We start from the raw sequence: 25,772 nt of genomic DNA, 5'->3' as shown, positions 1-25,772 counted from the left end.
TGTTTGGGGTTTTGATGGATGCGAGTACTGGCGAATGAGGGCCGCCCCGTGCAGCCTGTGAGCCAATCGGGACGGGCCTCTGACGGGCAACTGGGAACAGTTCAGGGGGAGATGGCGCCCAGCTCGAAATCTGAAAAGGACGACAGCAAACAGAAAAGCCAAAGAAAACACAAAGACCATGTCGTGAAGCTTCTTATGCGCGGAAAGGTAGGCATGCATCAGCAGGACCTGAAGAGAAAGGTTTAGAATGAGCCGTCAAAGAGAAGGCCTCTACGGTTTCAGGAGCTTCTGAGGCCAGCTAGGAGCTAGCTGCTAACTAGCACCGCGGCTAACTTAATAACAGCCAACGGCTGGCAGGTGGCTAATGCTCCAAACTGTAAAACAATGCAGCTTCCCTGCTCTATGTTATGATATTTATCCATTTTACTTCCCAAGTTGGTTTGCAGATGGCCCATACACATTTTAATGCAACCGAACCGTGTTAAAGTGCTAGCCACTTAAGCCACATTTGTAAAGGTCTATTTGATCTGAGTTTTAACTTTACCAGTCAGCTTTAGCGTTTATTCAACCGCGGCAGCACACCTCAGATTTAATGGCAGTCTTTGTGCATCAAGCGTAATTCATGTACTGTTCGTGTCGTCTTACTGTGCTGGGCATTACACGAAGATGAAGCACAGCAAAATTGCAAAGTATTTTGGGCTTTATGTTACACCGTGTGCTAATTAGCTATATCTACCTCCACTGTGGTTTCTTTCCTGCAGCTGTCAGGGCAGTTTTCTCAGCGCCTGTTCAGGAAGCTGCCACCTCGAGTGTGTGTACCATTGAAGAACATCGTAAGCGAGGAGTTCCTCAGAGCAGGGTACGTATGTGTTTACTGCATTGTTTTACTGTGATTAAAGAACCTTGACTGGCACAGTATGCTTCATTACATGCATGTATACCACACTGGCTGCATCTCAAATAGACTGGGATTATTGGTGACTGAATCAGAGCTGTCTCTTGAAGTTATGAGGGTTCAAAGATGCTGGAAAAAATTTGTTAAAAGCACCAAGTTTCCACCCGCCTCTGGTGTACTTTCAGTACCTGGTACTCAGAAAATATTCATAGTATGAAAATAAAATTTTCCATATGTTCTTTGAATATGATAACATTACTGTATTTTTAAAAAAAGGAATTAGCAGATTCTGAGGATGTCTGGTGGGTAATTGTTGTTATTTTGTATTGTTCATTGTGGAGCATATATGACACCAGTACTTTATCTTTTTGTTTTCAGGCACATCTTTCTTGGCTTCACCAAATGTGGACGCTACGTTCTGTCTTACACCAGTGATTGTGGAGAAGATGATGATTTCTCTTTCTATACTTATCATCTTTATTGGTGGGAGTTTAACCTGCACAGCAGACTCAAGCAGGTAAAAAAAAAAATCTAATTGTAATATATAAATATAATTGTAGAATTTATTTTTATTTTCTTTAACTCCTTTGGTTTCTCTTTAGGTCCATCATGTGCGACTGTTTGCAGGAGAGGAAATCTACAGTGACCTGTACCTTACAGTATGTGAGTGGCCAAATGATCACTCCAAAATTGTCATCTTCGGCTTCAAGTAAGGAATGATAATTATTTTTATGAATGGCAAAAATAACCTTATTGCAAGCCACAGGTAGTGATGGCTAAATTATGTGTTGGTGTGTATGTTTCTGCTAAGTACACGCAGCTCCAACTCAGTCCTGATGAATCTAATGATGAGTGATGAGAACAATAGAGACATCTACATCACCATCGCCTCCATGCCACCTCCTAAACCTTGTGCTCAGTGCTGTCCTGTTCCTTCAGTCACTACTATACGCACAGGTTAACAAAAACACATACAGAGCTACTACTTCACCACTCTCATTACGTTTTCCTCTCTCACTCTCATCAGACATCACTTTTTTTCCACAGGAAGTGGTGAGTGTCTTGAACACGGATATGTGCTCAACAGCAGGTACCAGGTGGTATATCCGTTCCCCACTTTTCAGCCAGCTTTCCAGCTTAAGAAGGACCAGGTCATTCTGTTAAACACTAGCTACTCTCTTGTAGCCTGTGGCATCTCACTCTGCCCAGGTAAGACACACACAAATAGTAAAATTGCCACATTTCTCATCTCTTTATAATGCGTCAGATAAGATTTTTATGGATTTAAGATCACCACATTATGAGTTTCCTTATCAATGAGTCCACAAGGGTTTACGCAGCTGAAAACTTCAGACCACCCAGACTCTGCAGACTGTGCACATACACAGACTGGTAATATAATGGATGCAGTTTCTGAGCATAAAAGAGAAAGGCAGTGTTGGAAGATCCTCAATTCTGCATTCATTCTGTTTGCCAGCAGGCAAGTGATTTTGCACTGGTTGCAAAATCACTTACGATTGCAAATAGGGAAATTGCTCTCATCTCCCCTAATCTGTGACTTCAGTAGACACTTACAGTGGGGCAAAAAAGTATTTAGTCAGCCACCGATTGTGCAAGTTCCCCCACTTAAAATGATGACAGAGGTCAGTCATTTGCACCAGAGGTACACTTCAACTGTGAGAGACAGAATGTGAAAAAAAAAATCCATGAATTTACATGGTAGGATTTGTAAAGAATTTATTTGTAAATTAGGGTGGAAAATAAGTATTTGGTCACCTCAAACAAGGAAAATCTCTGGCTCTCACAGACCTGTAACGTCTTCTGTAAGAAGTTTTTCTGTCCCCCACTCGTTACCTGTATGAATGGCACCTGTTTGAACTCATCATCTGTATAAAAGACACCTGTCCACAGCCTCAAACAGTCAGACTCCAAACTCCGCCATGGCCAAGACCAAAGAGCTTTCGAAGGACACCAGGAAAAGTATTGTAGACCTGCACCAGACTGGGAAGAGTGAATCTACAATAGGCAAGCAGCTTGGTGTGAAAAAATCAACTGTGGGAGCAATCATCAGAAAATGGAAGACATACAAGACCACTGATAATCTCCCTCGATCTGGGGCTCCACGCAAGATCTCATCCTGTCATACCTCTGTCATCATTTTAAGTGGGGGAACTTGCACAGTCGGTGGCTGACTAAATACTTTTTTGCCCCACTGTAGGTTATGAGTCACACGTTTCAAGTTCTATAAACCGTGATGTTGAGTTTGTAGATTTTTTTTCTGTTTTTGAGTCGCTAAGCGGGTAAAAGCCTGTGAACGTGTGGTAGTGCTCGGTTTCTCAGATGTGCACCTTGCTCATCACATCTCATTGCAAAACACCGAGATGGTGACAGTGAAAAGACTCAGAAGTTTTGCAACCACTATCTCTCTCTCTCTCTCTCTCTTCCCCCCCCCCCCCCCCCCCCCCCCCCCCTCTTTAAAAAGAATATTTTATTTTTGCTGTCAGGATGTTAACATCAGTTGTTTTTGCTTTTTTAATGCATGGGTGCATTGTGTGTCCATGTACAAATATCTTTTTTTGTTTGCTTTGTTAATTGTAGGAGCATATATGTTGATCATATCCAGAAACACGGCTGTTCATAGACACACCTTAAACAGCAACTCACTCTTATCTCCAGATAGGATTAGAAGGAACAGTGCTACACTGAGTAGAGGCCTAAAAATGTTTGTGTCTTCAAGAGTAAAAAACCATCACAGTGATGTTTTGCTGTCTGATTTTATCATTATTAGTTTTTTCATTCCTTTTTCTTTGTTTGCTTCAGGTAAACAGGGTCAGTCATCGCAAATCCTTTACACAAAGAGAGCAGCCCTGTCAAGTCAAGCTTCGACGTCTTTTTCCTCCTCTTCTTTGGTCTCTTCTTCCTCACTACCTCAAGAATCTCCTGAACATCGACTTCCACCTAGCAGACCCACTCCAGTCCCCTCATCTCCTAGCCATTCACAAGCAGCGATGCGAGCCCGGGAGTTTGCTGCTGACCTTTTCAGGCGAGCCCAGGGAGGAGGGAAAGATGGTGAAGGCCAGGGGGAGAGGAGAACGTCTGATGGTGGTGTAAAAGAGGCAGTACAGTCAACTGGAGACAAAGGGACCATTGCAGAGACTGTGAGAGAGGAGGGTGGTTGTAAAGGGTTGAGCGTAGAAGAGAGGACTAATTTACTACAACCATTAACCTCAGGTGTTAGCCATAGTCTGCCACAGGTATCGGAACAAGTGATGTCTCCCGCCTCTTCTTCCTCATCCCCGTCAGCCACTCCAACTATGTCTTCATGCCAGGAAGCCAGCCCCAGTGAGCCTGGATATGTAAACTACTCACGCCTACACTACCGCTTACAACAGCCAGGGGCAGCAGAGCAGAATGCCGGAGGTGAGAGATGATAAAAGACAGAGTCAAAGAATGTGTCCGGTCAGATCCAAAGATGCTGACTGGTATTTCTTCCTCATTTGTTTTTCTAGGTTATGAAGATGATAAAGTCCAGCTGCCTTTCACAGTCACAGATCTGAAAGGACGTAACCTCCAGCTGGTTACAGGGCCACACAATGGACAGGTAGGTGTTGGTGCATGTGACTGTAAAGTCAATGGAGAACATGTATGGAAGTAGCAGTAAGGAATAAGTAAGAACTGTCCTGGGGATGTTGGAGTTACAGGGCTGAGTAACCAGAATGGACATGAATTAGACACTTTGAAGACAAAGGTAGAGAGGCAAAGCTGAGATAGTTTGGACACGTACAGAGTATTTTTGTGTGTGTGGTTGATCATGAATTTGTACTTTTTGTTTTGCAGAGTGTTTGTGTTGAGCAGCTGACTCTGGATTTTGAATATCTAATCAATGAGGTGATCAGGAGTGATGCTGCCTGGGCCACACAGTTCTGCTCCTTTAGTGACTATGATGTTGTGATATTAGAGGTCAGCACACACACACACACACACACGGAGCTCAGGGCACTCGCATTGTCTAATTTACACCTGACTCAAGGTTGCTGTAGCTTTTATGAAACTTGTCATATATGCAGACTGTTTTTATTGTGTTTATTATAAAGTCTTACAGTATTAAAACAGTACTTTCATGTTGCATCACGGCGTGGACTGCAAATACCAGTTCTCATTAAACCTTTGGGTCTTAAAAACTAAGCTGTGTAACTTATCAGTCATCTGACGCTGCAGCCACTAGCTGGTTGTTTTAGTAGGGTATGGTGACTGTTTGTTCCAAAATGTTACATCATCATCTGCAACTGCAAACAAAAGCAAGAGAAGTCCATAGACTAGTTGTTCCACTTTTTTTTTTTTTTTTAATACTGGTTGCTAGTGACGGGACACAGCTACAACATGTAGACAGCAGCCTGCAAAACAACTAATCTGATATTGAGTGTGAGCAATATTATGCACAGCTCAAAGTGTACATTTCAGCGACATTTAAAATATGATTTGATTTTTAAAGAATGTGAATCCTAGTTTTAAACAGTCCTCCGCTTTCTCTCCTCTGAGTCAGGCTGGTGTATTGCATTGTTTAAAGTTGATTCTAATAGTGTGTTTGTTACTTTCCAAATTGTAATTGATCTCAGATCATGTTGGTATTTATATCTTGGGACTTAATTGAAAAAGTGTCATCCTAAAAATACCTGCCTTTGTGAATCTTAAACTCACTTTTAGAGAACATATTGAGCCCTAAATGAAGTAATTGAAGGTTAAATTCGTTTTTTATTATTGTAATATGGCCTGTAGTAATTTGATTTTGGAGTTAGGAAGACACTTGCACATGCTTCGTTCCTAAAAGAGCCTAGTTATGGTTACACTTAATTACTGGAATGCTGCTGCCTCTACAGATCATTGTCTAGACCAGGGGTAGGCAACACCAGGCCTCGAGTGCCGGTGTCCTGCAGGTTTTAGATGTGTCCTTGATTCAACACAGCTGATTCAAATGGCTAAATTACCTCCTCAACATGTCTTGAAGTTCTCCAGGGGGCTGGTAATGAACTAATCATTTGATTCAGGTGTGTTGAACCAGGGTGAGCTTTAAAACCTGCAGGACACCGGCACTCGAGGCCTGGCGTTGCCTACCCCTGGTCTAGATTCACTTTTGCATCTAATTTATTGTCCAGTACACATCACAGTTTGACTAGTATTGGCAGGGATAGCTCAGTAGGTAGAGTGGTTGCCCCACGATAGGAAGCTTGTGGGTTCGACCCCACTGAACACCTACCCTGAGGTACCCCTGAGCAAGGTACCGTCCCTACACACTGCTCCCCGGGTGGCTGCCCACTGCTTCACTTAAATGCAGAGGAGTAATTTCCCTACGGGGACTAACACATACACATTATTATTATTATTATTATTATTATTATTATTATTATTATTAATATTATTTGTATATTTTTAACAACAAAGCCAAATGGAGTAAAGTCTTCCTGATTTGTCACAAACCTACACTTAAGATTTTTCCCTCGTTTAGACCTCTTAAGGATACTTGTATTTTTGCAGAACTTGGAGGCATAGTGTTCTCTTATTTTGCACCTTGGTCACAGAGTAACCTTCATAACAACAAGAACTAAAGGTTAATGTTTTTGTTTTGCTGGTGGGTTTAAAGAACTTATAAATGATTCTGTAACTGAAGAGTGCAACTGTTGCTCCAGAGGTGGATTTTAGATTATGTGTTGCTGTCTGTTTATGGAAAATGCAGCTTTATCATTTTTGCAGGCTTTTGTTTCCTTGGTTATGCTTCCCTTGAAAAAAGAAAAGAGATATTAATCTCAAGGGACTTTCTGGTTAAATTTAAAATAAAAAAGCAAGGCTTAAATACACACAGTCAGTGTTTAAGCCTGTTCAGTAGATTGTATGAATTTTTTGCATTTTTTTTTTTTTTTAAATTTCTAGTCCACTAGTTTTCTCCAACTAGGAATTTTCTGATTTCCTTAATTTAAATTTCATACATTTAGTGCATGAACCATGGAAGAACACTTTGCATGTAGGTAACATGTTTTTGATATGTATCAGGTGTGTCCAGACAGCAACATTGTGATGATCAACATTGGTCTGCTGTTACTAGCATTCTCCAACTCTGACGAGGAGCACTGCAGGTACTTCGCCTGCTCTTTTACCCTAAAGCACCTCGACCCTCACCTGTTTGACCCGCCTTGGATTTTTGACCCGGTGGCTCTTATTGTTTTCAGGCCAAACACATACCATTCCAACCTGCAGGTTAGCTGGGACCTCAACACGGGTGTATGTCGCACTGTGGGTGTTGGCGACCTCACAGAAGTCAAGGGTCAGACAAGGTGAGCCCTGCAAGCCTGTACCACATACACAGGTTCTCTCTGCCTCCTGTTTCTCGTTAGTTCAGTTGTATTGAAAGGTTTTGTCTGTCCGTCAGCGGGACCGTCTGGAGTTCGTACAGGAAGTCCTGTGTGAACACGGTGATGAAGTGGCTTGTCCCCGAGAGCAGCTCCCGTTACATCAACCGCATGACCAATGAAGCTCTCCACAAGGGTGAGTATATAGACACAGAAACAGATGAACATAAATCCTCCCAAATAAATCTGTCAAAAATAAAAACTGCCAAATGTTAAGTCCTTTTTGGAGAAATGAGACCTTAGTGAGCTGTAAGATAGAAGATCAGAATAAACAAGAGAGCCTTTGACTTTCTAGTCCCAAAAAAATACTGCACTTTCTTTCTGTGTTTAGGACCAAACATTTGACAGCAATAGGCTTTCTGTGCCCCCTGTTTAGAGACCAAAAGCACATCAAAAACATTAAAAGATGAGACTTCTCAGATGTTAAGGACCTGTGTATTTGGACTAATGTTTCTGACTGATTGAAAAGATGAATTGATTGCTTTGTTTTTTAAGTATATGGGATGAGTTTTTATGTTACCAATGATGAAATCACATTCCACCTCATCTATTAAATTACTAAGCTTAATACTAGAAGTCAACTGAGAAAAAAGTAAAGACTGATCCCCTGCGCAGCTTTAATCCAAACTCATGTTTCTTCCTTATACTGAAAAAGAAATAGAGATCTGACTTCTCTTCCTTAACCCCCTCAGGCTCAAATTAAACTTTTTGTTGCTAATGCACAACCAAGTCCTGCAGTGGTACTTCTGAGTAAAAAAAACTCATAAAATATGTATGTGGGGTAATCAGGTTGTTAGTTTTTAACTGTTGCAAATCTGCAACGCCTGCCTCCAGAGGGTTAAAAACGTCTTATTTTATTTTATTTTTAGTTTTCATCTTTTGTATCAATAAAAGAAAAAGAGAGAGAGAGAGTTAAGTCCCGCTCTTTTCTCACCTGCAGGCTCATCTCTGCAAGTGTTGGCAGATAGTGACCGGTGTACCTGGATTGTATTGTGAAGGAAGAAGCGATCCACATGTGTCCAAACAACATAAAGAAAAGCACACAGAAGTACACGTTGACATGAGCTCACCTGCAGTATCGACCTTAATCGGAGGCTCCGTTTGTAGCATGTGTTACAAACCAAGAGCTGGACTGAACAAAGACTTCATTTTTACTTTTGTTTTTATACATTAAGGCAGTTTTATTGTCAGTGAGTGTGAGTAACTGAATGTATGTGATATCTGTACAAGGTGGGTGTATGAGAAATTTAACAGATTTTGCTGCTTCTGAACTCATTTCTTATCCAGTGTGGACCAGCTCTGTCCAGCTGTGTGTAAGGCTGCAGTATTTGAAATTTGAAAAACTCTACTGCTTCACTTGATTTCTGTTTTTGTTTTTTTTAAAACCCTCGTCAGTGGAACCAGGAGTCACCTGCTTAGCTGGCTGCTGTCGTGCTGTATGAGTGACAGCATGGAATACAGACTGTATTCTGCTGGGATCTTTTGTTTAAATAAAATGTTCAAAAGCGTTATGAGTGTGCTGTGATGATAACTGGATACATGAAAATAATCCAACAGTCTGCAGAGAAGATCTTGCCTGGAGGGGAAATAATTACCACAAAAGTTGTCATGTGACTTCAGCTGAAGCAGTGCTGGTTCCCTAACTAGAACCATTTATATACAAAACAGAACAGGCCCAACATTGGAACAGACCACACTGTCTAATACTAAAGTTACATTAAAAGACGCAAAGAGCTGGTTTCGCTCAAGGAAAACATACACAGAGAAGAGGTAAAAGTACTCCACATGTTTAACCGATTAACATACAAATAAAACACAAACGTGTTTTGTTTTTCTTTAAATGTCGTACAGTCTTGTCAACTTGTGAGATCTGCATGATCCATAAAGCAACTGAGTTTTGGGTCTGTTAGTGTAGTACTGGGTATTTGCAGTGAGGCTAAAAAGGTTCCATGAGCTCCTAACCGTCAGAATTTTTATTCTTTGTTACATTTTCAGTTTGGTCGTCTGAAGCCTAAAGACCTTTTGGACTTTTTATCAGATTTTGTTCGTCTCCTTCTACAGCCATAAAACATCTGTATAATTTGACATTTATACTTTTTTTTTTTTTTTTTTAAATTTCACTAGTTGAATGTATTAGAACAATTTTGTAGACTAATCAATTTTAATACTACAATGTCCCAAATAATTTATAATTTAAGTACAGAGAAACTTAAATTTAGGTTTACCTTTTACTGTTCATTAAATGGTCCCTGATCTTCTGTCTTTTAGCTGAAGTAGACCCCCGGGCCATCCATCAGGTCTGACTTGTACAACCTGAGCATTAATTTGTATAAGAACCAAAGAATGAATGAGGGACACGATCAGTTCTGCAAACTCCCACCAAACCAAACCTGAATCTGAGGTTTAACTAATGGATGAACTCCCATCCTCCGTGGCATAAACTTTCCCAGGCAGGTTGAGGATCATGATCCCCCTGAAATGGCTACATGATCAAAGGTCTGCTGCCTTAGTTTGCCAATCCAGAGGAACTGCCCCTGACAGCCGATGTTGCGAGGGGCATCAGTGGCAACAGCCCCACAACATCTAGAGCAGGTCTTCTCTGAGCCCTCAGGTTCTCTTTTTCCTGAGTCTCCGTTTGACTTATTTAAACCTAAGAAAAAAATATTATGAAAACAAAGGTGGTCATTTTTTGGGACAATTCCATTACAGCCTTTGTTTCATTTTGAGGACTCCCAAACCAAACTGCCCATCCCCAAACCAACCTCCAGTTGGAAAATGTGGTTAAGAAAAATTCCAAGAACAACACAGGGAATGAAGGAAAAACAGTCTGGCACAAGTTTTGATAGCAATCACATCTCTTTAGTTATAACAGTGAGAATAAAGCTACAAACATTGATCACAGGTTTAAGTACAAAGGTCTTCAGAATAACAGCAAGAACCTCGTTCAGAAATGGTTCTGCAGCACAAGCAAGGGACAGAATCCACGGCACAGTTTGTATGACATCGCAGTTGGCGGTTAATTTTAATTCGAGTCAGATTTTTGTAGCCTGCTCTCACATATATATTTATATATAAATGTAAACATACTTTTTTTTTCTCCTTTGTTATGTTCTTTGGTGACATCTTTGTAATCAGGTGGTCCTGAGGGACATCCCACTACCATTATAATATTTTTATTTCTTTTCCCCTCAGTCCCACAGTCACACATTGCTGCTGGTTGAGCGTGTGCTCTTTGAGGGGGTTAATCTTAAGTCACCATACTCACATGCTTGGTCCATCATCACAATAAAAATATAGCTCAAGACTCTGGCTGGTGGACATACCACGACATACTTATTAAGGCAATAATGGTTAAACAACATACGAATATTTTGGATATATTACGGCGTTCACAAAAAGGTACATAATATAAGTTATCTACAAACGTCCAGCATACACACTTTCTGAAAATAAACATCTACTCTTACACTACAAAAACTTTGAGATAGCTGGTACATCTAGCTGGTACAAAGATTGCAAAATATGTGGAGCTGATCAGGTGGGAAAAGCTGGGGGGGGGTTGCACTCGAGTCATCTGGATGTTTATGTGTGAAAGAAAGATGTTGATGATGAAAGAAAGGATGGATGAAGAAAAACAAACCAGGCAGAATCATCACAAAACTAGACGATCAATTTTTTTTTTCTTTTAACAGCTACAAAAAGTTCATGACAACACCACGACTACTTCACAGGACCTTCATTTATTGAACCACCGATACAGAATATATAGAGCACAACCTTTTTTTGTTAAGCCTAGAAATCTCTCAAAAGGCACAGCGTATCAGTTAGTTGGCCAAATGAATAAGGAGTCACATTTATAAAGCCAAATACCTTTCACTCAACGTCCATGTGCCAACAAAAATTCATGATGCAGTATCATTCTAGATGCTACTCTTAAACAAATATATTTTTCAGACAATATCATTCATTCAAGTCCAGCTCCCCTGCATAGTCATTGTGTTAAAGGTAATTAAAGTGATATTTGAGTTTAGAGGACAATGAATCTCTCCACAGCAATCAGGTCAGTGGTTAAGGCGGGATGGGAGGGAATCAAGAATATGCGTATATATAATTCAGGCTGGGCAGGAGCAGCCACTGAAAAGGCAGGGAAGGCACAGGGAACGAGGGGGGGACTGTGAAATGATAAAGTGAAGGTAAACATAAAGGCTGCAGCACAAACAGTACAGCAGAGAAAATTTGGCAAAAGGCCCTCCCACTTTCTCACCACAGACGACCAAACATGCAAACCAGAAGCTCACATGGTGCGACAGAACGAGATGACATGATTTGAAACTTAAAGCAAAGGCATGTGTCAAGCATTGTGCTAACCGTACAGGTGATTAGCTAAGGTGGTGTGCTGTCGGTCTCATTGAGCGTGTGCAGGCTTAAGTTTGTCCTGGGCTGTTTGACTGGCGGCTCCATCACCTCCTTCTCATCATCAACCGCGCTCAGAGAGCTGGACTGCAGCACCAAATCTCCAGTGTCCTCCTCACTATATTCATCGTCATCCTCCTCCTCTTCTTCTGAGACATGAAAGACAATAAGTAAATACCACGGTGCCATGCTGAGTGTTGGCCTGTTGCAGCAGCTACTGTGCACTTTTGTTTTGTTTTTTGTTTGAATCTCTAATGCATACATATTTCATTTGTCTTCTCTTTGTCTCACCATCTTTTTCTTTTCTCCCCCTAAACATGAGTTCTTCCTCCCCACCATCTCTATGTAATAGCGCCTCAAGCTGATTTTATTTTGATTAAAATTGGATCAAACCACCAAATTTAAAAATCTGTAGAAAAAACAAAACAAAAAAACCCCTTTATATTACCCACAGTTTCTTATGGATGATCTTCAAACTTCACAACAATATACTAAACATTACATACTAAAGTATACCATTTTAGTATGTAAGGTCAAAGGTCAGGGTAACACAAATAAGGCAAAAGTTCAGCACTTTCGTTGCTTTAACTTAAAACATGATTTCATGACTTCACAATGATGCAAAATATACTTTGCTCCATTTCCATATTAACAATACTGATATCACCATAAATGACCTCTAAAAACCGCTGATGTCATCATATTGTAATAAAAACTTCTCCTCAGTGGGGACCTTGTTATTGTTTGCATTTAAAAAAAGAAAAAGGTGTGAACTCTAAATCTGTAACGCAAAGAGTTTCATAAAAGATGGACGAGTGTCTGAAAAGTGAAGTCAATGCAGAAGTGCATTAATTCAGCATTCTTTGTAATGGCCAGCAGGGGGCAACTGCTGTGGTTACAAAGTAGCAAAACGGCTAAGGCTGAGGCTGGTGCTTATGAGGAATCCTAATAAAAGAGTATTTAAGGAAAACCATCCTCATTTACCTTTTTCAATATCTTGAGAGGTCCGGCTCTTGACAGTACTGGCAAACTGTGTCCATGGCAAAGAAAGCACATTTATAAATGTTTGTGAAGGTTCTCATTTATAGACATATTTATAAACTTAATTCAAAAGTGGAATACAAGTATGAGTGTGTGTTCAGGTACATACTTCTGCCATGACTGCTATGGGAGTTTCTCCTCTAGCCTGAGCCACTCTGTGCTCGATTAGGTAGTACATGTACTCATCATACAGCAAGCGGATCAGATGAAAGGACCCAAAACTTGCAGCACTGCGCAGAGTCAAGTCCCGGATTACCATAGAACTGGTGAAGAAAAGAAAAGATTCAGAAAATGTTTCTTTAACATAAAACTGCATCTTTACAAAGCCCATTTTCCCCCATTTCCCCTCACCTGTAGAAAGACCAGTTGAGCAGGAAAACCTTTGCAGCCTTTGGCAGGGCCATAGGGTTGTGCTCATAGGGCTTTAGGACCTGGGACACAACACTATCTAGCCAGGTAGCCCACTGTTCCAGGGAGTTCTGCTGCTGCAGAGTCGCTTTAAAGTCTTGCTCCAGCCTCTGGATCAAACGGTCTTCACACTGACAAACCCAGGATGCCTGTTCCTGAGGGGGACGCAGGCAAGCACAGTGAGCAATCTGCTGTTTTATTTTAAAAAACACTGATGTACAGCAGCAGGTAAGCGCAGGAGACACAGACGGCAGTACTGGCAGACCTGTACGTTATTGAAATCAACCCGATTGAGGTCAGAGAGCATCTGGTTGATCTGAGCTGAGTTCTGGAGGACGGCCCGGGCAGCCTGAGCCAGGTGGTTCAGACTGGTGTAACGACGCAGCGTCTGGGAGAAAGAGCCAATGCACACCACCTGAAAGTAAAAGCGAGGAGAAATAAAGTACCATTGTCAAAAAGAGCCATAAAGAGGACAAGTCACATTTTTCCATCACAATATGGCAGCACTAAAAACCACCAAGTCAGAAAATACATCACAAATCCCACTTATCAGCTTACATTTGGTGATGTAAGGTGAGCTAAGTGCTAAGGGATGCACCCGTGTATTAAAGAAAAAGCTCTAAATTAAAACACGGATACAGAGCTCAGTGTAAAAAAAAATAAAAATACCTTTATGCGAACCATCTCCTCTGGGATGTTCATCATGGCACCTGTCAACCAGTTTTCCAGACTTTTGGCAAAGTTGCGGATGGCCTGAGTTAAGGCACCTGATGGCGGTGATGCAGAGGAAAGATGCAATTTACAGGGATATACAAAAACACAGGAACACTTCTCTCCATTTTAAATGAGCCGCAGTGTATAATTCTTACATACAGTATACATCACTAAAACAGCACTGAAACGTATTCAGGTGGGTTTCGCAGAAAATTAAAACGTTTCTACATGACATTATTAACTTACTTGGAATGGGTCTCAGTACATCAGGGATGAGGATCTCCACCAGAGTCTGGTACAGCAGGTTGTCGCACTCTCTCGTCCAGCGTAGCACTGGCTCAAACTTACACAGCACCACCAGGCATGATTTGGGCAGTCGCTTCTCAGACTCGTTGTGTCTGGGTGGGCATGTGAAACAGCTGATCAGCTTCAGTTTCAGCAGGGGATGCTTGGGTGCACACATTTGAGTGTGTTTGCAATACTTACAGGTTGAGCGATTCTGCATCATTGCTCTGGCTAAACCTCCAGAATGATTTCCACAAGGTCTCAACAAGAGTGAACTGAAGGTTGACCATCACATCCAGAATAGCCTGCGAGGATCACACTTAGCATCACAGAGGTGTTCATGGGACCTGTATGTATAACACTGCACAGCTGGATGCTTGTATTTATGTTAAAAATTTCAAGTAATAGGCTCAGCGAGTGAAACCCGATGCTAATTTACACAGGATAGAAAATTAGAAGAAACTGGGCTGGATAAACTTAGGGGTTGCATCAATGTCCAACATAAAATAAAGATTATTTTGAACTGTGTGAATCATCCAAAACTACTTTGTGAATGAGCACAACTTCACTTCAGTGTTTCTGTTTGCATTTCTTCGGAAGCTGATGTTACTGTGCTTTACAACAACTACAAGAACCTTGCTTTTTTCAATGACAAAATGAAATGGCAAGAGAAATAAGTAAATAATGGCAAGAGAAATAAGTACACACACATGGAAAGCATGTCTATTATATTCAGTCTCCATGTCATTTCTTTTGTCTAAGCTGCATACCTCACAGTGTTCTCTGTACAGAGTCTGAAAGGCCTTGAGGTGCTCTAAAAGGATCCCATCGGGCAGGGTTCGATCTTGAAGATCAATTTCCACAAAGTCTGGCAATTGCTTTGATGCCTCTGCACATGATAATGCACAGGAAACAGGAACCACGGAGAGTTGATTCAGTATCATTTGAAATAAAATCATATCCATCCATTTTTTAAACTGCTTATTCAATATACTAAAAAAGAAACAATGATGAACAATGTGCAGGTGTTCCTCACCTAGGAACTGCTGGTACTGTTGCACCTGGGCCGAAATGTCACAAAGTGTCGAGCCCTGCTGTTGACCTATCCCGCCTACTGTGCCGTTGGTGATCCCCTGTGACTTCTGAACTGGCTTTACCCTATTTGTCACATCATTCACACAGAAACAGAGCCAGAGTTAATGAATATATGAATATATGTGTGCATTGTTCTATTTTTACATATTTTTGTTTGAGTGGATCTTTTCACACAAGGTGTTCAGTTTTGACAAAATAACGTAAAACCCGACAGGAGGACCAGTTGTGGATAAGAACGAAATGTCATCCATGCATAGAATGAAATCATAAACCACAGGAGGAATATTTTTCAGCAATGATGTACTCTACTAGTATTTCATACTATATTTAGAAGCTCAGTACCTGTAATGGCTCAAGGACAAGTTTTAGAGTGCATGGGTGGCTACCTGTTTTTCTGTGAGAAAGGCTGCTGCCTCATCGCCATGTGCTGTTGTTCATCCATCAGTCTGAGCAGAGGTGACCCGGATTTGATCCTCAGACCATAGTAGTGGTACTTAGAGTTCCCTCTGAAACATACACAGGAAAAAGTTATGATAAACCCTTGAGAGACTGGTCTTGCACAGTTCGTGTATGTGTGTCTGTATGCGTGTTTTTCTGTACCTGGTTCCTAATCTCCGTGTACGCAGCCCCATGAAGACAGACCTGATGAGTTTTCCAAAAGATGCAGCATTAACAGGTTCTAGTTTCTGTTCCTGGCAGTGAAGCAGGTAGTGGTAGTAGAGGGTGCAGCGAGGTAAACTCACCCCCTCAGCCCCCTCGTAATTATCACAGAGCCACTGCACCTGGGGAAAAAGGACGTCACAGTATTTGAACCTTTGGGTGGTAGGCTGTCACGGATCATAGATGTGCTTCACTTTCAACTTTTCGACTCACGGTAGCAGGTGGGGCACGAGAGTTGGGGCTGGAGTAACTCTGTCCTCCTCCTCCTCCACCTGCTGTTGGAGTTCCTCCTGCTCCTAAGACATAACCTCCTTGAATAACGTAACCACCTCCACCTGCAGCAGCTGCTGTGCTGCTGGCTCCTGCTGTTGCCACAGAAACTGGCTGTGAAGTCACAGATCCAGTGATGTCTGACTCAGAGCTGGGCGTGGCCTCGTAAAAGGTGGAGGCGGACGTAGGAGGTGTCTGGGAATACAGGGGCGACTCGGAGAAGGGGTAATTGTTCGGTCGACTGGACAAGAAAAGACACAGACAATGAAATATATCAATGGCTCTGTGACGAGCAAAGTTTCAGAGTGTGTGTAACTGAACGTGTGAGCATAGAGCAAACAGACAGACAGATCAGGTGCTTTACTACTTACATGGTGGGTGTGGTGAAAGTTGCATCTCCTGCTCCATCCACATATTGGATCTGGCCAGAGTACACATGCTCTACCTGAAAAATTAGCAAAAAGGAGATTAACACAATTAAAGGGTTGCAAGAACTGAATGAAGTCCTCCTTTAGCATAGAATATATTGGACCATCCTCCTAAAGGAAAGGAGATGGCACCCCACATCTCACAATTTAAAGTGTCACACTAACAGACTGTGCTCAACATGACTAACAGTTGCATTTTCCACCTAATGACATAACTCAGCAACATGCAGATATGTTTTGAATGTCCCACTTTATTAAAATCTGCTCCTTATGATGGTGTTGCATGAACAACTGTGAAAAGCACTCTATAACTAAAGATAACTAATGTAATTAAAGTGTAATTGAAGTGAAGGGTGCAGTGAAACTTAGCGTGCATCAGTTATGCTCTCGATAATTATTCGTATTTTACTTATTAAAGCAGATAGTAAATATTGTAATGACGGAAAGACAAATCGACTCTTTAACCGGAACATAAAATATGTGTGGGCACAGTGTGAACAAGACTGCTAAACCTTTTGATTTCACATTTGTGACTGAAAAGCTATATTCTATTTTTTTTTTTTAATTCTAAGGAGTTACTATACAAGATGCACTTGTTATAGTACATTTCAACTCAATGAAATGCAAGCTTAATACATGCTATGCTGGTGTGACTACTAGGTAAAAAGCTGCAAAACTGTTCTCTTTCTACACATCCACTTGGCATGAAGTTATCTTTCTGGCAATTTCAAATTGGTTGCAAAAATATTCCTTAAAACATTTATACAAAAGCAATGTCTTAATCTTCATCAGGCATTATGAAGAAGACAAGCAGAGCACGCATTCGTTCACCAAGTTCAATATTTGATTTGCTTTCATCGAGTCCTGAAAAGTAACTGTCTCTTTGACTGCCCACGAGGTTCTCCCGGTCTTCAGTAATATCATACTGTGCACTCAATATGTTGATTACACATTAATTAAACCCAATTTGTTAACTTAATTGTATGATAGCAGGCTATTAAGGATTACAACTAATGAAACAAAACTGGCAGCGGTGTGCTGTTGCAGATCAATGTACGTGGTGTGGCATGACTGACATGCTGATGAAGTGATGAGAGGAATTATCTTCCTTACCTCTGGGGTTATATGCACAGACTGTAGATTGTTGACGTGGCCTGTCTGATTCCTCTTGGCTGCCTGAGACACGGCTTGCAACACTGACCTCTGTTGATGTATAAAGCCAGAGCGTCAGATTGAAAGTTGAAAATTTCTTGTAGTGTTTCGTGAATGTCATTCCAGTGAGTCCTGATCAAAGAGCAGTCCCACAGTATGTGTGGTGTGCTCGTTGGTGTCCACATTGTCTCCAACATACAGGGGGATTCCCATCATAATGAATATATGTGTGCATCTTACCTGTGGGGTGGTCTGCACTGATTGGACCACCTGAGTAGGTACACCAGGGGCGGGCGGGCTGGAGTCTGACAAACTGTCACTGGAGGGCACAGAGTCATCTGTGGATGAAACACAAAAGGTAAAGGAGAAAGGTTTCATTTGACGATCAGGCACATTTAACTGAAAACCCATCCACCATCGCTTCAAGCGAAGCACTCACGACAGACTGGTTCCAAATCGTAATAACAGCCACCACAGAACATCTCGCAATCAAGTTTCTTTTTTTGCTCTACTGAGGAAAGATGGACAGTGAGGAGGAGGAGAAGTGTGTCTGTCCAATTCTCATTTCATCCTTATATCTTGTATGCAGAAGGGACAGCCTTGGACAGCTAATCTCCCCAGATGGAGAGAGAAATCCCTCCATCTTGTAAACATGGAGATCAGATGAGAGGGGAAAAAAGAGAGATACGTGTGGGTTGACAACAGCGGGAGAAAATAGAGAACGGAGGTTGGGTGGAGGAGAGGGCACTTGTTTTTATTTTTCGGGTGAGAAAACGTTTTACTTTAACCACCTTTACTGTTACTCCTGTTGTGATGCTCTTACTCCAACCAAGGTTGAACACTGTGGAAATAGACTACCAGTAACTACACTTTGGTCAAGTCATAGCTGACTAATGCCCAATGTACCACTCAGTTGAATTTTACATTATTATAGCTAAACGCTCTGGCCTAGGTGCTTGAAAATGATAACTCTGATCACAATTTCACCTCCCATTTTACAAGAAAACGTTTTTTATTCAGGCAACAACATCAGTCTGACAGCTAACTAGTCACCTGTGTTTGGTGCAACAGTATAAATCCAGTCTGTCTGTGGTTTGGTGGATACATTTATACAAGATTTGTCAATCCTGTGTAAAAAGGATGGCTTGCGTTGTTTAACCTGGTTTAGGGCTTGTTTGTAACCCCAGCCCAAACACACCACTTTAGAATTCTATTGTTTTCATCAATTGGTATAATTAGTACAGTTGATAAGTCAGTTATTTGTTAGAGAACTTTGCTTTTATTTTTTCAATCACCTACCAATAATCCAAGCCTATACAACCTGAAGGTTACAAGGACCATAAATATTTTTTTCTCGTTTTACAGCTATATTGTTAACTATTGAATAATGAAAATGTAAATGTTATGTTCTAGACCAGACTGAAGCAACATTTAAGAAACACCATCTAAACCTTACAGTGCAAAACAACATCTAGTCATATATTATGACTCATAATTATTTGGACAATGCCAAAAGTTTTGTAAATTTGCCTCTGTACACCACCCCAATGGATATGAAATCAAAAAATCAAGCTATGACTGAGGTGCAGATTTTCAGTTGATTTTTTTTTTTTTAAAGTACTGTATTAACCGTACAGCCATGACTGTATAAATCATTTTCAACACCTAAAAAAGAAAAGTAATTGGACAACTTGGAAGCAATTTAATGGAAAGGTGAAGACAGTTCCTTGTTATTGCATGACAAATTCATTAACTGTGCTGATACTGCTTAGGCAACTGTTTACTGGAACATTCAACATGAGGTCTACTTGTCAATCTAAGCATGGGAAGCCATCCTTAACCTGAAAAACCACAATAAACCTATCAATAAACCTATCTGAGAGACAGCAAAAACGTTAGGAGTCATCAAATTAACAATCTGGTGCTTTCTTAGAAAGGAGGGCTGATTTTGCCAGGTCAGCAGCAACAAAAGACCTGAAAGACCACTACAGTGGATGATCACAGAATTCATTCCTTGGTTCCAGCTTCAAAATATCTAACTCAAGAGCACTCTCAAAGAGTAAACGTCTACATTTAAGAGAGCTTACAACAAAGTGCACACCACAAAATACATTCAAGAACAAGACGTCCACATTAAACTTTGACAGAAAGCAAGCGCCTACACAGTTCTTTGGACAGATGAGACCAAGATTAATGTGTGCCAGAATGATGTGAAGAAAAAAGTCTGGAGGAATGGAGAAATAGCTCATGTTCGGCAGCTTACGACATTATATGTTAAATATGGTGAAGATAATGTTATGGAATGGGGATCTATATCAAACAGTGGAACCCAGTCATTAGTGTTTAGTGATGACGTGACTGCTGAGAAAAGTATCAGGATAAATAACGATGCATACGGGGCTATAGTCTCTGCTCAGATTCAGCCAAATGTTGCAAAACTAATCAGACGGGGTTTCGCAGTGCAAATGACCATAGTGCTGTGGATTATGACCCAAAGCATACTGCAAAAGCAGTATGAATTTCTCAAGGAAAAGAAATGGGTTATTCTTCAATGATCAAGTCACCTGACCTCGACCCAAACAGAGCAACCTTTCTGTTATTAAATAATGAATGCAGGGAGATCCACGAACAGCTGAAGGCAGCTGCAGTTCCAGACTTCAGGCGGCCATTGGCAGGATAGGATCTCATCCAAGTATTAGAAAACACTCCTTATTTTTAAAACTGTCTTAGTTTGTCCAATTACTTTTACGCCTCTGAAGATGTGGGGCTGTGTGAAAAAATGGCTATAATTCTCAAAGAGTTAATACGATTTTTGTTTTGTTTTTTTGTTAAATTACAAAAAACGTGTCAGTCACTAAATACTTATGCCCCTAACTGCATAATATTATTCATGTTATAGAAATCTTAAACTATATTTCCAACAAGCTATCAAAAAATTGAAATACAGAAAACAAACATGCACAAAGTCTGTTCTTTTTACTGTAGTCCATGTTCTAGATACTGTTACATTGTGTACTTTGTATTCCTACTTTATGAGGCAGAGACAAGCCCCAGGCAACAGGCCTGTGAGGCTCTCACTCTGGGTGAGAGGGCACAGCGTCACTCGATACTGGCAGGAAAAAAGATCTACAAATAGAAGGCCCTAAAATAAACATACAGATGGGCACTGACACTGGGGTCTCTTTTCATTTCCTCTAGTTAGCATAACTTTTTAAAATACTGATTAGGTTTTTTTGACTAAGCTTTTGTATTTATTTAATAGAATACATTTTAAAATAAGCCATGGCTGATTGAACTTTTCCTAGATAAGAAGTACTAAGCTCAAAAGTGTTATTAATCCATCTTACGTCAACTACCTTCATTTCTACGGTAATGTCTAATTTTGTACATTTGCTACTATGATTTGCAACTTTTGTGGCATCCCAACCCAAAAATTTCTGGTTTTGTTTTTTTTCTTTTCTCCAAAAGAAATTCAACAACTGCTAGGCAGAAATTTAAAGACATGTTGATGTAGAATAAATATTCTTAAAATCCCCATACGAAGATCTATGTATAACAGTAAAAGCAGCAGAAAAGAGGTTCAGTGAAGTTTCATTCATTGGCTACCCATAGTCCCTAGTTTCCGACTATTAAGGCAAACAATCCAGTGCACATAGATTGTCATCATAACGCATCACCATCACACCGCACAGGTTCATTCTACATCAGTGGGTTTTCTTTCTTTTTGGTGGGACTTTCCACCAACAGACTGCCTGTGCTGAGATAGGTTTACCTTGGTGCCTTTTTGAGAACCATCCCACATTTGGACATTTTTGAAGACTGAATGTTACTTAGTGTCACTGGCGAAAGCTTCCATTGCCGACACAATCTGTAGACTGCATCTGTGAATCATCAGTAAAGTTCTTATGGTAGTCCCTCCAGTATGTAATGTCTTGCCAGTACTAGCTTTTTGGCACTAACACCTTTTTATTTTATTTTTTTTCCCCACAGGGGAAATGTGTGGAACCGGTTCTACAGTAGGCACCAGTGCTGCTTCGTTGGAAAAAAGGTATTAGATATCGGTCTGACTTCTTCTTTCTTAAAGAGATAGCAAGAGATGACAGAAATCTTCTGTAATAAGACTGATGGGTGATCAGGAAACATCAATGCAAAATTATTATTTATTATTATTAATAGAATAATTATTATTACTTCTGATATTATGCTCTAGGTATTCTAATTGAGATTGAAATCTCATTTTCTGTGTAAAAACATAATGCTTGGATATCCAAGCATTATGTTTTTAGTGTTTGTACAACACACATGCACTGACATCCCTTCATAGAAGTTCTGTTATTCAAATACCCACGAGCAAGCCAAAGTTTGCCACATATCTGGGCGGTTCTAGCCCGGGAGGTTAGTGGTTTGATCCCCGGCTCCTCAACTTCACATATCAAAGTGTCCTTGGCCAAGATAGTAAAATCCCAAAGATGCATCCATTAGTAGTCTGTGAGTGTGTGTTAGGTAAAGAGCTCAAAGTGCATAGAATATAGTGCTGTATGAATGCGTGTGAATGACTCAATCTGGCTTAAAGTGTAACGAGTCTTTGAGGAGACAGTGGGACTAGGAAAGCACTGCATAAATACCAGATCACGAGCATGAGGTTTGCGAATGTAATGAGCTTAAAACATTGATTTGAAATGCAAAAAAAGGTGAACAAGGCCTTGTGTTTTACATGCCTCACCCAGCTATTCATTTCTGTGGAGGAAATTCCCTCTTTCTTTCAAGTACAACAACACAGTTCATTCACAGAGTGACAAAGCGATGAGTCTTCCTCCACAAACAGCATCTGGGAGAGCGCATTTAAAGACAAGCAAAGAGTCACTGTAGTTGTAAAAAAAACATTAAGTGTGTGATACAAAATCTAGTGATTCTCAGTGTTTTTTCAAGGAGTAGTTTTTTTCTGTTAATAAAATGTGTTTTGAGGGTCTAATTGTCTTGTCGAAATCAAAAAGCTTGAATCCAAGCCAGTATTCATCTGAAACATTAGGGACAGATTTATGGGATAAATACCTCTCCTCTGATCATACAGCCTAGTGCTCAATCTAGAATTGGCTCCACACATTTCTACAAAACAAAAAAACAGCTGCACCCAGAGTCTGAAGTAGAGATGCCAGTAGGTACAAGAGGGGCTGCTGCAAGAAATTTATCACCCATTTGCTTCCACATAAGCATATTAATCCAGTTTCTGGTAGACAAACTATGTAACACAGCTGTCTAGAGACTTTATCCAACAGACACGTGGCGAAAAAAAAAATTCTACTAGTTTAATCTAAATAACACTCAACCCTGCATGCTGCGCTAATCATTGCCAGAGAGGGATGGAACACTGCTGTCAGCCTTCAACAAAGTTTACAAGAAATCTGTGAAATTTATACATTTCACAACTATATAGTAAACAGTGTCTGCACACAGACAGTTTTCATTTTCTTTTCATTTCTTCACTTCTTAATTCAGCAGTGGTTTGACTGTGTAAAACTAACTGCCGGTGGATGGAAGTAGAGCAACAGATCACTTTCCTTTGCATTTAAACAATTTTATCTTCATTTTCAACAAGACTTTTGTTGGCATTTTAACATAAAGATACTGACTGTGAGAAAAAAATACTCATTAGTGAAGCTTCATTCCAGCCAGTTATCCAAACATTGGCAGCTGACCAGTCAACATGCCTGGGCTACGAGTTCATTGGTAATGTTGAATCCTGGTGTGTGTATGTGTATGTGTGTATCAGTCACTCCTAAGGTAGTCTCTCACCTGGAATTGTTACTATGATGTACTGAGGTGAGCTGCTTTGACCATTACTCTCCTGGACTGGAGAAGGCTGAAGATTAGGGTTCACGTAGTGCTGTGTGGGAGTAGTCAGAACCACAGCCTTCTGGCTCTGGGCTTGGGTGGGCGGAGCCTGAGAACAAAGTGCATCCTGTCCAGTTTTAGAAGCAGCAGTTGACTGGTTAGCTGACGAAATGGTTCCAGAGGCTGGTGGGATCTCGGACAGGAAGTGTGCAGTCTTTGCGGATGAGGGTGTGGTGGAAGCAGGTGTTGCTATGGTTACTGTGTTGGCCTGCTGAGGCTGAAGGTCTTCGGAGTATCCAGAAGTTGCCATGGCAACCAATGCTTTGAGGCACTGGTTTTATGGATACAGAAAAAATAACAGTCATTAATGAAGGTGCTATGAACATACACAGAAATACACTTTGTTGTCCTATTATCTCACCGTGCTTTGACCACTCAGAGTGAGTGAGCGCTTGTGTGTGTGTGTGTATGTGTGTGTTTGTCCTTGTGTGCCTGTAACATAAACCTTATGAGGAAGTAGGGCTTTTGTCTGAGACTAAGCAGTAGTCTAAAGCCTTTCCTGTTTTGTCAAAACGGAAAGAACCAGTATAATCTTACAGCATAACAGATAACGCAATTAATCAAATTTTCAAAATGTTTCTGACTGACCATGGCCATGACATTTCATCTCAAATAAAACAATCAAAACCGCTGAGCAAAAAAGCAATTAAATTTACGGATTGTGGATAGTCCCGTGATTGCATAACCTGAAGAAAAAAAATACTAGAGGCCATCCTACTGCGCGAGAAGCCAATCCTGCGTGAACCAACATGCCACACAACACAAGCATGAGGCACACCGACCTCACGACAGTCACTTCCACTGGATTCAATGTCAGCGCAAGAAACTTTTTCAAAGTCACTAAATGATTATGAAACATAGTGCAATCATCTTGTGTGCGTTTAAAACTCATTAAAAACCCAGTGGTGCGTGTGTAGTTTGGTGTGCGTTTCGGTATTTAATCTCTTTAGTCAGCTTTTGTTTGAAATGTGAGTTGAGAAAGTGATAGCTCCCCCCTCTCCAGCTAGGAGATCGCTCACGTTGAGTTATGACGTTAACGCAAGCTACCCAACTGCTAGCTAGTCACGTCGATAGCGAATAAATCTACGACCACGTTACAAATCTCGCCTCGTGAGTTTCTCGGTAATCGAAACTGTGACAAACAACCTGAACATTATGACAAAATAGCAGAAAAAAGTACGACAGGCGCCACAACACACCCGCCATCTTGTGCTCTTATCAAAGATCTGACATCGCCATAACAACGGTCTACGTTTGGAAGGAAGCTAGCAACCACTTTCAACACCTAAACGCTCGAGCGATTTTGCGCGAGTGTTCGCGACTGCACAAACACACGCACACACACAGTTCACCTAAAATTAAATGGAAATTCAGAGATAGTTTACTTTTCACCTGTTTGTTCCGGTTTTGTCCTTTTTAGGCGTTAAAGTTTTTTCCTCTTAGATTTAGGTTGTTGTTGTTGACTCCCGTTGCTTAGTTCTTGTCGCCAGGACTACCGTGACTATGGCGCCGAGCCTTCACCGGGGCAACTGTTGCTACCCTCTTGTCGTTACCCCTCCCTCATCTAAATGTTGGTTGGCTCTGTAAGGAGGTGGTCGAAGCATCGGTTGGAAAACTCGACCGTTGATTGGCTGGTTACACCTGTCTATCACGTTCGCTAGATTCTAACGTCAAATGAACGCTTGTAATGTTACTTTTTTTTGATTGCCCAAAATGTCACACAGATTGGAAATGATGGGATGTAAATTCATTCTTATTCACAGAAAGCGGTGGTTATCTCTGTCCCCGTGTGTCTCTCTTATAAATAATTAGTATTCGATGATGATAATGGGACGTTCACAACTGATTAGTCACTGTGGGGTCCACTGAAATGTCTCTTTAGTGTGTGTGTGTGTGTGTGTGTGTGTGTGTGTCAGCAGTGAACAGCACCCTTCCTTGGGGTGCAAAGATAGTGATCTTAGTCCCATGGTAGGCAGAGTTAATGGTGATACTGTGCTGGTGTCAGACAGCCCAATCAAAATGATGTGAGGGACAGAAAGGCCACTTAAAGGTCACAGGTGATGAGATTCCCAGTGGCACTGTTGACATCACCTCTGGTATCGTTCAGCATTTTAATCA

The 25,772-nt window shown here is 40.9% G+C and overlaps 2 protein-coding genes across 3 annotated transcripts; one reads left to right on the top strand and one right to left on the bottom strand.

Annotated features, from left to right (window-relative positions):
- Positions 1 to 18: 18 nt before the first annotated feature.
- Positions 19 to 8,798, top strand: dcaf15 (DDB1 and CUL4 associated factor 15). The gene is made up of 13 exons (XM_085356260.1): positions 19 to 207; positions 762 to 859; positions 1,274 to 1,412; positions 1,498 to 1,604; positions 1,707 to 1,852; positions 1,943 to 2,104; positions 3,716 to 4,315; positions 4,405 to 4,496; positions 4,733 to 4,855; positions 6,941 to 7,023; positions 7,117 to 7,221; positions 7,317 to 7,432; positions 8,237 to 8,798. Exons 1-13 carry the CDS (start codon positions 19 to 21, stop codon positions 8,290 to 8,292), a joined length of 2,016 nt encoding a protein of 671 aa, XP_085212386.1. The 3' UTR covers positions 8,293 to 8,798.
- Positions 8,799 to 10,186: 1,388 nt separating this feature from the next.
- On the bottom strand, positions 10,187 to 25,200 carry rfx1b (regulatory factor X, 1b (influences HLA class II expression)). 2 transcript variants are annotated; one of them, XM_085355086.1, is made up of 18 exons: positions 25,047 to 25,200; positions 23,556 to 23,925; positions 18,003 to 18,100; positions 17,724 to 17,813; positions 16,554 to 16,627; positions 16,126 to 16,423; positions 15,853 to 16,034; positions 15,639 to 15,758; positions 15,194 to 15,315; positions 14,928 to 15,046; positions 14,359 to 14,462; positions 14,119 to 14,270; positions 13,828 to 13,925; positions 13,424 to 13,573; positions 13,102 to 13,313; positions 12,860 to 13,013; positions 12,694 to 12,739; positions 10,187 to 11,858 (listed from the first exon to the last, which is right to left on the bottom strand). In XM_085355086.1, the coding sequence occupies exons 2-18, from the start codon at positions 23,902 to 23,904 to the stop codon at positions 11,680 to 11,682; spliced, it is 2,547 nt and encodes an 848-aa protein (XP_085211212.1). In that variant the 5' UTR covers positions 23,905 to 23,925; positions 25,047 to 25,200; the 3' UTR covers positions 10,187 to 11,679. The 2 variants fall into 2 exon arrangements, with proteins under 2 accessions (XP_085211212.1, XP_085211213.1); XM_085355087.1 differs by having other exon boundaries at positions 10,187 to 11,855.
- Between the last annotated feature and the right edge of the window lie 572 nt (positions 25,201 to 25,772).

Source organism: Diplotaxodon limnothrissa, linkage group LG6, assembly GCF_057381915.1.
Source record: "Diplotaxodon limnothrissa isolate DT_005_m linkage group LG6, D_limnothrissa_male_GT1.1, whole genome shotgun sequence".
Classification (NCBI taxonomy): Eukaryota; Metazoa; Chordata; class Actinopteri; order Cichliformes; family Cichlidae; genus Diplotaxodon; species Diplotaxodon limnothrissa.
This window is presented reverse-complemented; position numbering and strand designations above follow the sequence as displayed.

What these genes read in the sequence shown, in the direction of transcription:
- dcaf15 (XM_085356260.1), top strand. Translation starts at nt 19, where the DNA reads ATGCGAGTACTGGCGAATGAGGGCCGCCCCGTGCAGCCTGTGAGCCAA. An exon ending in AGTCACTACTATACGCACAG is followed by an intron (nt 1,853 to 1,942) that starts GTTAACAAAAAC and finishes TTTTTTCCACAG; the next exon opens with GAAGTGGTGAGTGTCTTGAA. An exon ending in AGCAGAGCAGAATGCCGGAG is followed by an intron (nt 4,316 to 4,404) that starts GTGAGAGATGAT and finishes TTGTTTTTCTAG; the next exon opens with GTTATGAAGATGATAAAGTC.
- rfx1b (XM_085355086.1), bottom strand. Translation starts at nt 23,904, where the DNA reads ATGGCAACTTCTGGATACTCCGAAGACCTTCAGCCTCAGCAGGCCAAC. An exon ending in ACACGGAGATTAGGAACCAG is followed by an intron (nt 15,759 to 15,852) that starts GTACAGAAAAAC and finishes TGTATGTTTCAG; the next exon opens with AGGGAACTCTAAGTACCACT. An exon ending in TTGATTTCAATAACGTACAG is followed by an intron (nt 13,314 to 13,423) that starts GTCTGCCAGTAC and finishes CGTCCCCCTCAG; the next exon opens with GAACAGGCATCCTGGGTTTG.